The sequence below is a fragment of the Triturus cristatus genome, chromosome 8, assembly GCF_964204655.1.
Source record: "Triturus cristatus chromosome 8, aTriCri1.1, whole genome shotgun sequence".
Classification (NCBI taxonomy): domain Eukaryota; kingdom Metazoa; phylum Chordata; class Amphibia; order Caudata; family Salamandridae; genus Triturus; species Triturus cristatus.
The window spans coordinates 1699393908-1699408339 of NC_140591.1; the positions used below are offsets into that span (position 1 = coordinate 1699393908).

The 14432-nt window shown below is 45.8% G+C and overlaps 1 protein-coding gene across 1 annotated transcript in view; it reads left to right on the forward strand.

The window, feature by feature from the left end:
- The window catches only part of LOC146808640 (uncharacterized), a 44957-nt gene that overhangs the window by 93 nt on the left and 30432 nt on the right, over nucleotides 1-14432 (forward strand). The window contains exons 2-3 of the mRNA XM_085624017.1: nucleotides 1626-1696; nucleotides 7585-7655. Coding sequence (XP_085480143.1) covers nucleotides 1626-1696; nucleotides 7585-7655 — 142 coding nt within the window. The remainder of the gene's footprint in view (nucleotides 1-1625; nucleotides 1697-7584; nucleotides 7656-14432) is intronic.

Sequence of the window (14432 nt, forward strand, 5' to 3'; positions counted from 1 at the left end):
AATCGTGCATTATCAGCAGAAAGAAGCAGCTCCCTATTAATTAAAATGGGTCTTCAGCTCAGAGACACAGTGACATCAAAAGCAGGAGCCATAGCCCGGGGAAAGCTTTTTGGAGATCTATTCATGAAGGAATTGATTAAATTAGTCTCCACCTTCTCTGCACTGGACAAGGCGCAAACTTCGATCACAAAGTTCTTTCTGACAAAGATTTTTCTGGGGCTGGAAGAGGAAGATCCTCGGGTCGCCCGCGTCTGAAAGGCCTCGATAGAGGTCAGGCAAGAGAAATAATGGGCAGCACGATGGACACCAGACAGGAACTTTCTTCACTGACTCTCCACATATATTGCCTAGAACATTTGCCTCTTGAAAAAGTTAATCTCTTGTTGCGACTCCCTGAAGTTTGACAATGTGTCATCGGTGAGATACATCAATGGCTTGGGAGGAACAAAGTGGAATAACTTGTCAGACCTGGTGAAAGACTTCTGGCACTTTTGCCTAGAGAACCAGATTTCGGTAATAGCAGAATACCTTCCAGGAACACAGAGCACAACAGCGGATTGGAACTCCAGATACAACTCAGCCAACAGCAATTTGATTTAGATCGCACAACGTTTGAAGATCTAATGGGCAGATTGGGACCATTTGACATGGATCTCTTCGCCTCCAGACTGAACAATCAACTACAAATATAGCTTAAGGCTGGATCATGGGGCGAGCGTGTGTCAAACTACTACGTCGTCTCTTACCTTGCGGTGTTTTCTCAACATAGTTAGATTTCGCAGGGACGCAAGAGACCAACTTCCCAAATATCTAAGTAATACCTGTACTTTTAGTTCTACTACAAGATATGAATTTTGAAATTTAGGAGGAGGGCCGGATACTGGACGTTAGGTTGGAGTTTTCTGTTGTCGACCTGTTAAACAATAATTACATAATTACCTATCTTTCCTAAGTCTAATTGTGATTTAGTATTTTTATCCTACATTAGGTGCGTTCAGATTCAATGATTAAGCCTACCTGCGTACAACTGTTGTTAGGCCTACGTCCGAGTATTTTCTTGTGTTGCGCGAAGAGGGTTGATTGACCGGATGTGAGGATGGTTGCAGTATTCTTGGAGGTTCTCTGGATAGAGCGCCGGAATTCTGATGTTCTAAAAAGTTGTACAAACAAACAATATAAGTAACCATTCCCTATTCCTAATCACACTTCATCTCCTTGTCTCAATCATCCTACTGTAGTAACTAACTTGTAATGTGTACTCACTTTATTCCCACTTTGATGTTTAGTGTAGATTATTCCGTCTTTTCTTCTCTGTCTGGTATGATCAAATATTATTTGCATACATAAACATTACACAAATACGAAACTCTTCTCTGCAAGCCAATACTATGCTCAATTCAGCCCTTTCATTTAAAGCACATTACAATTGCAAAAATAGAAAATAAACTCTTCAAGTCCTTGCTTTTATCTGGTTCTCAATCTGTCCTTGAATTTCCTGTGACGTTCGCTTTACAAAAAGCTTTCCAAAAATTGTTCAGTCTTTCTTTCAAAAGGACCTTTCTTTCGTTGGGCGCCTTTAAAAATTAAATGTACTTATCTCCGTATCTTTGTCTTTCTCTCTCTAGGGCCTGCCATCGATGAGGAAAGAACTTTCAGCTCCGGGGATCATCGAGGGGACTTCCGCTTCCAGAATCAGGTAAGACTGTGACAGCGAGCGGAGGCTTTCCAACGCGGTCCGACGCGCTGAACAGGTAGAAGGCAAAGCGCCTTCCAGAACACTGGGTGCGGTTTAAATAGGAAACCGCACCCGGTGTTTACGCGTGCTCCTCACGTTACTAACCGTGTGTGTGACTCGTGAGGATGCACGTGACTCACGTGCGGCTCCCAGCTCTCTGATACGATGCCAAACGTGAATTCCTTTACTTCACTGATGCTTGCGCATTGACTGCACGAACAATGCCACTCATATGGACATATCGTAAAATGCTTGAACAGATGTTTTCCAACATGCTCATTACAAAAGGTGACATCGCATTATTCGCAAACTAAGCACACAATATAAATCATACAAACTGCGCATAGTATATACATTGTAACACTCATATACACATATGGTCATGCTGGTGCACGGGTCAGGGGTGGGTTTCTTAAAGGGCGAATGATCAGTAGTCATGAGATTCATGACAGTACTCCCCTCTCAAGATTCCCCCTAAAAGCCTGGCTATTGGTTTAGGTTTCTGTGGAAATCGTGTATGAAAAGTTTTAATCATCTTTGGAGCGTTCTTTAAGTTAGTTAAAGGTTCCCAGGTTCGTTCTTCTGGGCCATAACCTTTCCAATCGATTAAGTAAAATAATTTTCCGCGAACTCTTTTGGAATCTAGGATTTTCTTAACTTCGAATTCTGGATGACCTTCAATAACAACAGAAGGAGGAGGACGAACTAGTCGAGTGTGGGGATGAAAAGGTTTGATTAATGACACATGGAACACTGGGTGGCATCGATATCTTTGAGGCAGTGTAAGTTTAACACAAACCGGATTTATCACTTTTTCCACCAAAAAAGGACCTATAAATCGTGGATTAAATTTTTTATTACCCTTGAGTCGTAAATGTTTTGTATTTAGCCACACTTTATCTCCTACTACATAAGTAGGTTGAATGGTTCGATGTTTATCAGCTGCTTTCTTTTGACTCTCCTTAGCTTTGGCTAAATGATATTGAGCTTCCACATGGATTGAGTTCAATTTAGAAATGTAGTCATGTATCGATGGCACCTCAGAAGAATCTTTCATCTCACTAGGGATGTTTTTGGGGTGAAATCCATAATTACAGAAAAATGGTGACATACCCAAAGAAGAATGATCTAGATTATTATAGGCAAATTCCAAAGCACACAACAAATCTGACCATTCTTCGTCAACATTTGTTAACATACATCGTAAAAACTGCTCTATAGTTTGATTGGTTCGTTCCGTTAACCCATCGGTTTGAGGATGGTAACTAGATGATAACCTGACTTCCATATTCAATAATGTACTTAACTTTTTCCATACATGTGAAATAAATTGAGAACCCCTATCAGAAATAACCACTGACGGAAGTCCATGTAGTCTTATCACATTGATCATAAGAATGTGAGCTAATTCCATAGCGGTAGGAAGTTTTTGTAAGGGTATGAAATGAGCCATACGAGACAGCTGATCTACAACTGTCAAGATAGTAGTATATCCTTTCTTGGTTTGGGGAAGTTCTACCACAAAATCCAAAGAAATAGTGTGCCAAGGTTGAGGGGGTATGGGTAATGGTTTTAACAAACCACTAGGTGCTTGATGAGATGACTTATTTTGACAACAAACACTACAAGTTTCTACAAATCTTTGTACATCTTTGAACATGGCAGGCCACCAAAATTTTCTTTTGATGAGCTCATAAGTCTTCGTAATGCCTGGATGGGCTGACAATAATGTATCATGATGAAGATGCATAATCATTTGTTGACTTTCAGATGAGGGTACCAAAAGCTGATCATTAACAAACAAAAGTCCATTTCTTTCTTGGATAAAAGGATAATCCTCTTTCCATTTGTCAAATTCTTTCATCGTAAATGACTTCTTTAAGTCTGTAATTACATCACTAGTATTTAGACAAGCTTGAAAACATGTTGCCGGTAATACTGGCTTCACTACCACATCTTTTTCAAAGTCCTTTTCTCCTATTCGAGATAAAGCGTCTGCCTTTAAATTTTCTTTTCCTGGTCGATAAGTGATTATAAAATTATAATCATTGAAAAACAAAGACCATCGTAATTGTCTGGCAGAGAGGGCCTTAACAGATCTTAAAGCTTGTAAATTACGATGATCTGTGTAAATTGTTATTGGATGTCGTGCACCCAACAAGTAATGGCGCCATTCTTCAAAAGCTGCTTTTATAGCCAGCAATTCTTTGTCTGCTATGGCGTAATTTTGTTCGGGTGCTGTTAATTTTCGAGAATAATATGCAATTGGGTGCATTTGACCCGTATTTTTATCGCGTTGCGATAAGATGCCTCCTAAAGCAAACTGAGAGGCATCAGCTTCTACAATGAAAGGTTGTGATGGATCTGGATGACTTAAAATAGGGGCTGTGGTAAATTTAGTTTATAACTCTTGAAATGCTTTTTCCGCAGAATCAGACCATTCGAACTTTACCCCTTTACGTAGGAGACGTGTTATCGGGGTAATTACTTGAGAAAAGTTTTGAATGAATCGTCGGTAAAAATTTGCAAAGCCCAAAAAGCTTTGTACCTGTTTCACAGAAACTGGATTTGGCCATGCTGTAACTGCTTCAACCTTTTTGGGATCCATTTCTATGCCTGAGGGACTAATAATGTAACCAAGGAAGTCTACATGAGAAACATGAAACAGGCTCTTTTCCAATTTTACAAAAAGAGAATTAAAAAGCAATTTTTGAAGAATGGCACGAACTTGTTTTACATGTTCTTCTTTCGAATTTGAATAAATGAGTATGTCATCAATGTACACTACACAACACACATCTATGAATTCGTGTAACACCTCATTTATAAAAAATTGGAAAGCAGCTGGAGCATTACAGAGTCCGAAGGGCATTACTTGATATTCAAAAAGGCCGAATTTGGTGCGAAACGCAGTCTTCCATTCATCGCCCTCCCGAACCCGTACAAGATGGTATGCTCCGCGCAAATCCAATTTAGTATAAATTGTAGCCTGTTTTACTTGATCCAATAACGTAGGAATGAGAGGCAAAGGATACCTATTCTTAATGGTTATGTTGTTTAGTGCTCTGTAGTCAATACACGTGCGTAATTCTCCCCCCTTCTTTGGTATAAAAAAAAAGAGAAGAAGAGACTGGAGACTTAGAGTGCCTGATGAAGCCATTTTCAAGGTATTCATCCAAATAGTTTCGTAAGTGTTCATTTTCTTTTTCTGTTAAAGCATAGATCCTACTACAAGGTAATGTAGCTCCAGGAACCAAATCGATCCGACCATCAAAGTCTCTGTGAGGAGGAAGAGTATTTGCCTTTCTTTTGTCGAAAACATCAACAAGATCCGAATACTCGGATGGTACACCTTCTAACAGTAGAATACTTGAGGACTTGATGGGGAAATCATACCCTTGTACCAGATTTTCTTGATGATCCCCACTAAAGCAATGATGTTGACAATGTTTTGATTTAAACAGTAAGCTTCGAGCTTCCCAATCAATACTGGGATTATGACGTTTTAGCCAAGGTATTCCTAAAATTAACCTAAATTGAGGTGCATCTATGATGTCAAAAGTTATGTATTCCTTATGTATGCTAGAACTTGCCATGCTCAAACATTCTGTTTGCTTCTGAATTGGGCCTGACGACAATTCTTTCCCATCTACAGCCCTTACGATTTCTGGGTTTGTCTTATACTCAGTTTTAAAGCCTAGAGTCGCTAAGAATTGTGTATCAATAAAATTGCCTGTGGCCCCTGAGTCAATCAGAGCATCAACATCCCATGAACTACTTGGATCAGATAAGGCTGTTAATTTTACCTTTATACACAAATGACGACTCCCTAAAGGAGGAACTGTAGAGGCCAGACTAGAAATAGCACCCGACAAATTGACCTCTTCTTTCATCGAGTGTACTAGTTTTCCGATTGAGGTTGTACTAAGGCTACCTCTGAAGTCTTACTTTTCCATTTATTTGGACGTGTTGGACATTCCTTAACAAAGTGACCAGTCTTGCCACAGTAAAGACACTGATTGAGTTTCCGCCTCTTCTCCTTCTCTTCTTTAGATAGAGGACCTCGAATAGTACCTATTTGCATAGGTTCTACAGAATCTGTCTTTGGCGACGCGTCTTTCACTGTGGTAGATCTATCTTTGATCATAAACAACTTATGATCGGATTTCCCTTTTTCACCTCTTCTCTCAGACAGTCTGTGATTTAATTTTACTACCAAATCTATGAACTCATTTATGTCTTCAGGAGGCTCTAAGATTTGCATCACCATATCCTTTAATTCCTCTTTTAGACCTCGGTAAAAGAGTGATACTCTCTTGTGTTCCGGCCAATCTGCCTCAAGGACCAGTCTATTAAAGACTGAAATATAATGAAGCAAGTCAGACGTTCCTTGTTTTAAATTCAAAAGCTCATTATCAGCAGATTGAACAAAAACATGCTTAGCAAAAAGCTTTTTCATAGCACGCTCAAACGCCTTGAAATTATACAAAATAGGGTCATCTTTTTCAACTAAAGGTACAGACCAGAGAGCTGCGTCTCCACCCAAATAGGATAAAACAAAAGCTACTTTAGAGGAATCATCAGGAAATGCATTTGCTTTGGCTAAGAAATGTAAATGACATTGATTCATAAAAATGGAGTACTTGCTATTATCTCCATAAAATCTCTCTGGTTGTGCGAGAGGTATGGGTACCGGGGTAACTACCTGAATCTGAGTTGACGTATTAGTAGACGAAGTTGCTGAATCAGAAAATGCTTTGGGAAATGTTGCTGGTTTTATAAGAGGTTTCTGTTGGATAACGCCCTGCAATATCGACAGATCTCTGCGTAAAGCAGCATTTTCTGTCTTAATTTCAGTCAAAATAGCTGCAATGTCTTGAAGTGAGATTTGCGAGGTTTGGTCTATTGCGTCCGGGCGAAATATTTTTCTTTGGCTTTGCCTTCTGTCAAACTACTACGTCGTCTCTTACCTTGCGGTGTTTTCTCAACGTAGTTAGATTTCGCAGGGACGCAAGAGACCAACTTCCCAAATATCTAAGTAATACCTGTACTTTTAGTTCTACTACAAGATATGAATTTAGAAATTTAGGAGGAGGGCCGGATACTGGACGTTAGGTTGGAGTTTTCTGTTGTCGACCTGTTAAACAATAATTACATAATTACCTATCTTTCCTAAGTCTAATTGTGATTTAGTATTTTTATCCTACATTAGGTGCGTTCAGATTCAATGATTAAGCCTACCTGCGTACAACTGTTGTTAGGCCTACGTACGAGTATTTTCTTGTGTTGCGCAAAGAGGGTTGATTGACCGGATGTGAGGATGGTTGCAGTATTCTTGGAGGTTCTCTGGATAGAGCGCCGGAATTCTGATGTTCTAAAAAGTTGTACAAACAAACAATATAAGTAACCATTCCCTATTCCTAATCACACTTCATCTCCTTGTCTCAATCATCCTACTGTAGTAACTAACTTGTAATGTGTACTCACTTTATTCCCACTTTGATGTTTAGTGTAGATTATTCCGTCTTTTCTTCTCTGTCTGGTATGATCAAATATTATTTGCATACATAAACATTACACAAATACGAAACTCTTCTCTGCAAGCCAATACTATGCTCAATTCAGCCCTTTCATTTAAAGAACATTACAATTGCAAAAATAGAAAATAAACTCTTCAAGTCCTTGCTTTTATCTGGTTCTCAATCTGTCCTTGAATTTCCTGTGACGTTCGCTTTACAAAAAGCTTTCCAAAAATTGTTCAGTCTTTCTTTTAAAAGGACCTTTCTTTCGTTGGGCGCCTTTAAAAATTAAATGTACTTATCTCCGTATCTTTGTCTTTCTCTCTCTAGGGCCTGCCGTCGATGAGGAAAGAACTTTCAGCTCCGGGGATCATCGAGGGGACTTCCGCTTCCAGAATCAGGTAAGACTGTGACAGCGAGCGGAGGCTTTCCAACGCGGTCCGACGCGCTGAACAGGTAGAAGGCAAAGCGCCTTCCAGAACACTGGGTGCGGTTTAAATAGGAAACCGCACCCGGTGTTTACGCGTGCTCCTCACGTTACTAACCGTGTGTGTGACTCGCGAGGATGCACGTGACTCACGTGCGGCTCCTAGCTCTCTGATACGATGCCAAACGTGAATTCCTTTACTTCACTGATGCTTGCGCATTGACTGCACGAACAATGCCACTCATATGAACATATCGTAAAATGCTTGAACAGATGTTTTCAAACATGCTCATTACAAAAGGTGACATCGCATTATTCGCAAACTAAGCACACAATATAAATCATACAAACTGCGCATAGTATATACATTGTAACACTCATATACACATATGGTCGTGCTGGTGCACGGGTCAGGGGTGGGTTTCTTAAAGGGCGAATGATCAGTAGTCATGAGATTCATGACAGTGTGGTCGACGCTTTTCTGCGGGATTGTGGAGAGGGCAGAAATATGCCTTTGCCCCCCCTTTGGAATAATAACCAGAGCAGCTGCTGGAGTCAGATATCAGGAAGAGTCTCTAGGTCCGGTGATGCCAGGCGGAGATCACAAGCCTGGTTCCCGGTGCTGATGGAATTATCATAGGATCTCCCAATAGGATTACCACCATTGCCAACCACCTTAAGAGTATTGTGAAGGTCATTCATACCCTCTCAATCTCATGGTCTGGAGGATTTCAGGGGACAATGGGAAGACAAACAGTTTTCAGAGGTGGCTGTAATTCCATGGGCTACAGGAACCATCGAAACACATCATTCACACGGAGAAGACAGGCTGGTTGGTGTATGGAGAGACACCTTGATCCGATAGGGGCCGTAGTTATCCATGTCTTCAATTTCCTGGAGGAGAAAGCTCAGGTGGGACTGGCATACCAAACGGTAAATACTTTCCAGTCGACAATTTACGCAGGCCACCTTGTTATTAACAAGATAACAGTGGGGGAACACCCTTGGCTCTGCAAGCGAATGAAGGGAACATGTTTGACAAATCTTTCAGAACCCAGACACTCTAAATTGTGGGATGTCAATGTGGTTTTAAGGCTTCTTACGAGCTGGCTGGATAACAAATCTCAGCAGCAAAGAATTATCGGCCAAACTGGTAATGCTATTGAATTTGATCTCATGTAAAAGAGTTTCTGACATTGGCGTTGGATAGCTCACAGCATATGTGCACACCGGAGGGTGTGACTTTCACAGTGTCCAGAGGACAAAAATACTAAGTTAGTATCATGTTCGGCTTTCAATTGTAAACCGAAGCTATGTGTGGTCCGATGCATTAAGGCCAGAAAGACAGGACTGCAGAGGAAATCCAGCAGAAGAATTAGGACTGCTCATTTCAGCGAGGAAACCTTTCAAGGGGGTAACCTCACCTTCTATTGCCGGGTGGGTAAAAAGGATCATGCTAGAAGCGGGGATAGGTGTCACCAAGTTTAGACTGGACAGCGTAGAGAAAGAAAAAGGACAAAAAGAAGCCAGGGCAGAACCAAGGTACCACCGCAGAATCACTGCAAGGCAACTGGGAACAGATGGCCCTGGGAAGAGCAGCTGTAGCCACAGTAGCACAGAATGTGGCGGCAACAATGGGGGCACAGCCGCAGAGTTTTAGAAAGGATAAAGCAAGTAGTACAGGGACCCGAGGAAGTATTGCACAGTGAACAGAGAGAAATGGCCAGATATCACAGAACTCCCAGTGGCAAGACATGGTCAAATTTCCTGCTCAGCTAAGAAACGAGATTAGACAGTGGAACCCCATAGGCCTCAGCACCTAACCCGCTATCCCTAATACGTATATGTGTAGTCTGGAATTATCCAGAAGCGTGTGTGCACACTGAAAAATACACACTGTCACAATGTGAATCCTTTACAAGGATTTAACAATTTTTTCACAATAGCACAGATGCACCACATAACAATTTAGACAACGAATTATATAGAATCCATGTCCACAACGTATTAATCCAAGTATCTTCCTTTATTCAATGAAGTCTTTAAAACATAATCAAGGTGATTATGACACAGCCGACGCGTTTCGTCCTTATCAGAAGGACTTCTTCAGGGCAATCAAATCTTAGATATTATTATTATTTTTTTTTTTTTTTTTTTTTTTTAAACCATTTATTACAGAATCCAAAAGATATACAAAGATGGGCCTACAACCTTCAGGCCGGCCGCTAGCAAACAGGTAGAGCATATAATACAAACAGTAGAACACACGCTGCGGCAGAAGAGAGATCACAGGAGTTGAAAGAAGCGTTGCCAGCCACACCATCCGGACCCCACACAACGGTTTCATTTTTATATAAATAACGAAAAAACAAGTCCACAAGGCAACCCACAATCGGAAACAGCAGCATGTGCTCCCCTGGGGGGGACCCTACCGATCCACAGGAATATCAAGGGGGGGGATAGGTCGGGACGGAGACAAAGTGGACTCAATACCCAGAACCAGGAAGACAAGCAGGCTAAGGAGACGGGGCCGGTGACGGATCAGGCATCAGCGGCGGGGTACAGATTCCCCCACGGTAGGCGTTCCAGGGGCCCCACACTTTCACCCATTTCCCAGGCTTACCTCTCGCAACATACACCACCTTTTCCCGAAACATACACCAATCCAGGTTGTCCTTCCACGCCGAGACAGTCGGTGACCTCTGGGAACCCCACAATTGCGCAATATCACGTTTGGCCACCATATATCCCAGAGTCACCCACCACGTCTGCGGCACTGAATAGTCGGTTGGTTCCCACACATTCAGGAGACATCTCCTCGCCTCAGGCAGCAGCGGCACATGCGTAACTGCCTGCAAAACCTCATGCACACCACGCCAGAATCGCGCCACCTCCGGGCATTCCCACAAAATATGGAGAAAGGTCCCCAAAGAACCACACCCACGCTTACACAACCAGTCCACAGCATAGCCCATACGCATCAGACTCGGCCCCGTAACATAGACCCTATGGAGTATCTTGAGCTGGACGAAGCGAAGGCGAGCCGGTATGGCCACCTCTTTCGGGGAGGCCACCGCAGACACCCAGTCCTCGTCATCCAGCTCCAATCCATCAGCCCCCCACGCCTCACGAAGGCTAGTCAGCAGTCCCGAGCGATCATTGATGAGTTTTTTGTAAATTAATGAAATCGTGCCGTCCGGTACATGCCCATCTAGCACTCTATCTTCCAGAGGGGAGTACTCCGGGATGGAGGCAACGTCCGGGAATACGGAGCACAACGCATGACGGATCTGCATATATCGAAAGTACTCCCTGTCCTGCAACTGGAATTCCGTCTGCAGCACATCGAACGTTTTGAATCCCCCCCTCGTCCAGAGATCGCCCACCCTGCTGATGCCTATCATGTCCCACTGCTCAAAGCCCTTCGAGGTCCATAGGGAGCCCAGCCGCTCAGATGCATATAGTGGCGTCGCCCGGGTCAAACGATCCTTCCACCCCATCGCCACGTTAGCCGCGTGCCACACTCGTACCATGACCCGCGTGGGGCCCGTCAGACGTGCGTCGAGCGAGCTAGAATAAAGCGCCCGATTATAGTCGCCGCCCGGCAGTAACATTTTATCCATCTCAAAGGCCGGGTTTAGAGCGGGCCCGTAAAGGCCGTGATTTATCGCAGCCAGCTGGGAGGCCCAGTAATATCGCTTGATGTCTGGGAGGGCAACCCCCCCGTCGTACCACGGGAGCGTCAGCTTCGCCAGGGCGATACGCGGTCTACCCTCCCAGAACAGGCAGCGCTGCAAACTCTCTACCTCGCGAAAGTAGCGCGCCGGGACAACGTCCATTGTATTCTGTAGAGCGTACAGGAAACGTGGCAGCGACATCATCTTAAACAATGCCGCCCGGCCGAGCGGCGAGAGCGGCAAGCGCCTCCAACGCGCAACGTCATCCTTCAGGCGCTGGAGGGGGGGAAGCAAGTTCTGTTTATATCGGGCCTCCGCGTCCAGGGTAATGAAGATACCCAGGTACCTAAATCCCCGCGGAGCGATCTGAATAGGACAACCCCGCGGAAGGATAGGAACCTCCCCAGAGAGGACATACACACAAGATTTAGCCCAATTGATGACTAGGCCGGAGTTGAGGCCAAATGAGTGCAATACATCAACCAGTACTATCAGCGATTTACGCGGGGAAGCCAGGTACAAAAGAATATCATCAGCGTAAAGAGATACGCGGTCCTCATACTCGGGGGTCCATCGGAGACCACGGATAGAAGGATGCCACCGCAGCCACTCCGCCAGGGGCTCCAAGGCAAGCGCGAAGAGGAGCGGTGATAACAGGCAGCCCTGCCGCGTGCCCCTGCCCAGCTCAAACGGAGCCGACACTCTACCGTTCACAGCCACCTGCGCCAGCGGTCCGGAATACAACAATTTCACCCAACCGATGAATCCCGGGCCAAACCCAAACTTCGCCAGTGTCGCCCAAATATATGGCCACTCAAGTGTGTCAAACGCCATAGTGGCGTCCAGGGACGCCAAAATGGCCGGCTCCCGTATGAACGGGACACGCGCGAGCACCCCATGCAAACGCCGCAGGTTGAGCGCAGTGTTGCGATGAGGGATAAAGCCGGACTGATCCTGGTGAATCAGGTCGCACACCACGCCAACCAGCCGATTGGCCAACACCTTGGCGAGAATCTTGGGTTCCGCATTCAGCAGCGAAATGGGCCTGTAGGACGTGACCCGGTCCCGCGGCCTCCCCTCCTTATGAATAACCACGATAGTAGCCAGACGCTGGTCTAGCGGGAGGGAACCCGCCGAACGGGCTGCGAGGAACATAGCACGGAGATGCGGCGCCAGCGTATCCGGTCGCAGCTTGTACAATTCGATGGGAAGACCATTAGGACCCATGGCCTTGCAGGAAGCGACCGAACGTATGGCGAGGGCAATTTCCTCAGATGTTGGGGCGGCGTCCAACGACACTCTGTCCTCCTCCGAAAGGGAAGGCAGCGCGATATCCCCAAGCAGGGCATGGGAATCCTCTTCCGAGCGGGAGGACACCGGGGAATACACCCCACGGAAATATTCTGCGAAGCAATCAACAATTTCTTCCGGTTCAGTGACACACACACCATCCAGTTTCTCAATCGATGGGACAGCTCGACTCGCTCTCTCCTTTTTATCCAGCCACGCAATCAATTTCCCAGCCTTATCACCCACATCATACAGTCTCCCCTGTTGCTCTCTACTGAGGCCCCTGGCCGCCTCCGTGACGAGGGCCTTATAGGCCGCCTGCTTGAGTCGGAGAACATGTAATTTGTCATCCGTCACCCCACATTCCAGATCACCCTCCAACTCGGTTATCTCAGTTTCAACACGGGTCACCTCCTCCCGCTCGCGCCTCCGGGAATGGGAAATAAGGGACAGGGCCTCCCCCCGGAGTACCGTCTTGAACGCCTCCCACAGAGAGACCGCCGATGACACAGACCCCACATTATCATCAAAATATCGCTTAAGGGTTTTAACCAACTCTGCGCGAATGGTGGGGTCACGCAGGTACCAGGGATTAATCGGGACCACCCTACCCTCCCCCCTCGGGAGAATGTCGAAGTGCAACAGGAGCGGGGAGTGGTCTGAAATACCCCGCGCCAAATGGCGCACCTCCCCGATCCTCCCCGCATGCGCCGCCGGCACCAGGACATAATCTAGCCTTGAGAGACTGCCATGGGCCCCGGAATGAAAGGTGTACTGTATCTGCGTAGGGTGTTTCAAACGCCAACAATCCACCAGCCCCAAGGTATCCAAGAGGCCGGACAACCACGCTTGGGCACGGGGGAGATCCCTAGGGGGGTGACGGTCCTCAGTTCCGGAAACCACCACGTTGAAATCCCCCCCAACCACTAGAATCCCCTCCGGAAGGCCAAGGAGGAGGCGCCCCAGATCCGCAAAAGTAGTCGTTTGCAACCCTGGCGGGACATAGACAGAAACAAAAACAATCACTCTGCCCTCCATTCTACCCACCAGAACCGTGTAACGTCCCCTGTCATCATGGAGCACCTCATCAACTTCCAACGGGAGCGAGGTCTTAGCCATGATGCCCACACCCCTTGAACCAGACGTGAAGCCCGAATGGGCCAGAAGGCGGTAGCCCCTTCGATTCATAGCACGAAAGGAGTTGCCAATGAGGTGTGTCTCCTGCAGAAAAACTATATCAGGTGAAATTCGTTTCAGGAACTGCAGGACCACACCCCGTTTTATCCTGTCCCCCAGTCCATTAACATTCCAGGACAAAAGACTCAGTCCCCTACCCCCCATCATAGCCGAAAGCGATCAATCGTCCCCCCGAGAGCACTTTAGGAATAGCACAACAATACTTTTGCCTTGTGGTACAAATGAACAATACCCCACCCCAACCCAACCGCCCCAACAAAACTCCCCCCTCCCTGCATGAGCCCAGACAGCCCCCCCAACTTGCAGTGTGCCTGTCGCCCCTATATAATTGGAACTAGTTAGACCCCCTAGAGGAGGAAAGAGTACCCCCTCAAGACCCCGCACCGCCTCCAAAGGAGGGAAGACGAGTACAACAAACGAAAGACCCTAAGCTTGGCCGAAAGTGGCAGCATCATCCGGAGTGAGCCCCGGCATCAGTACCTCAGACCCGGTCCGGTGGGCAGTCTCCTCCCGCAGCCCCCCCCCCGCCATCCCGATCATGACCCCCAGACAAAGTGTCCAGCCAGTCCCCGGCCGTTTCAGGACGG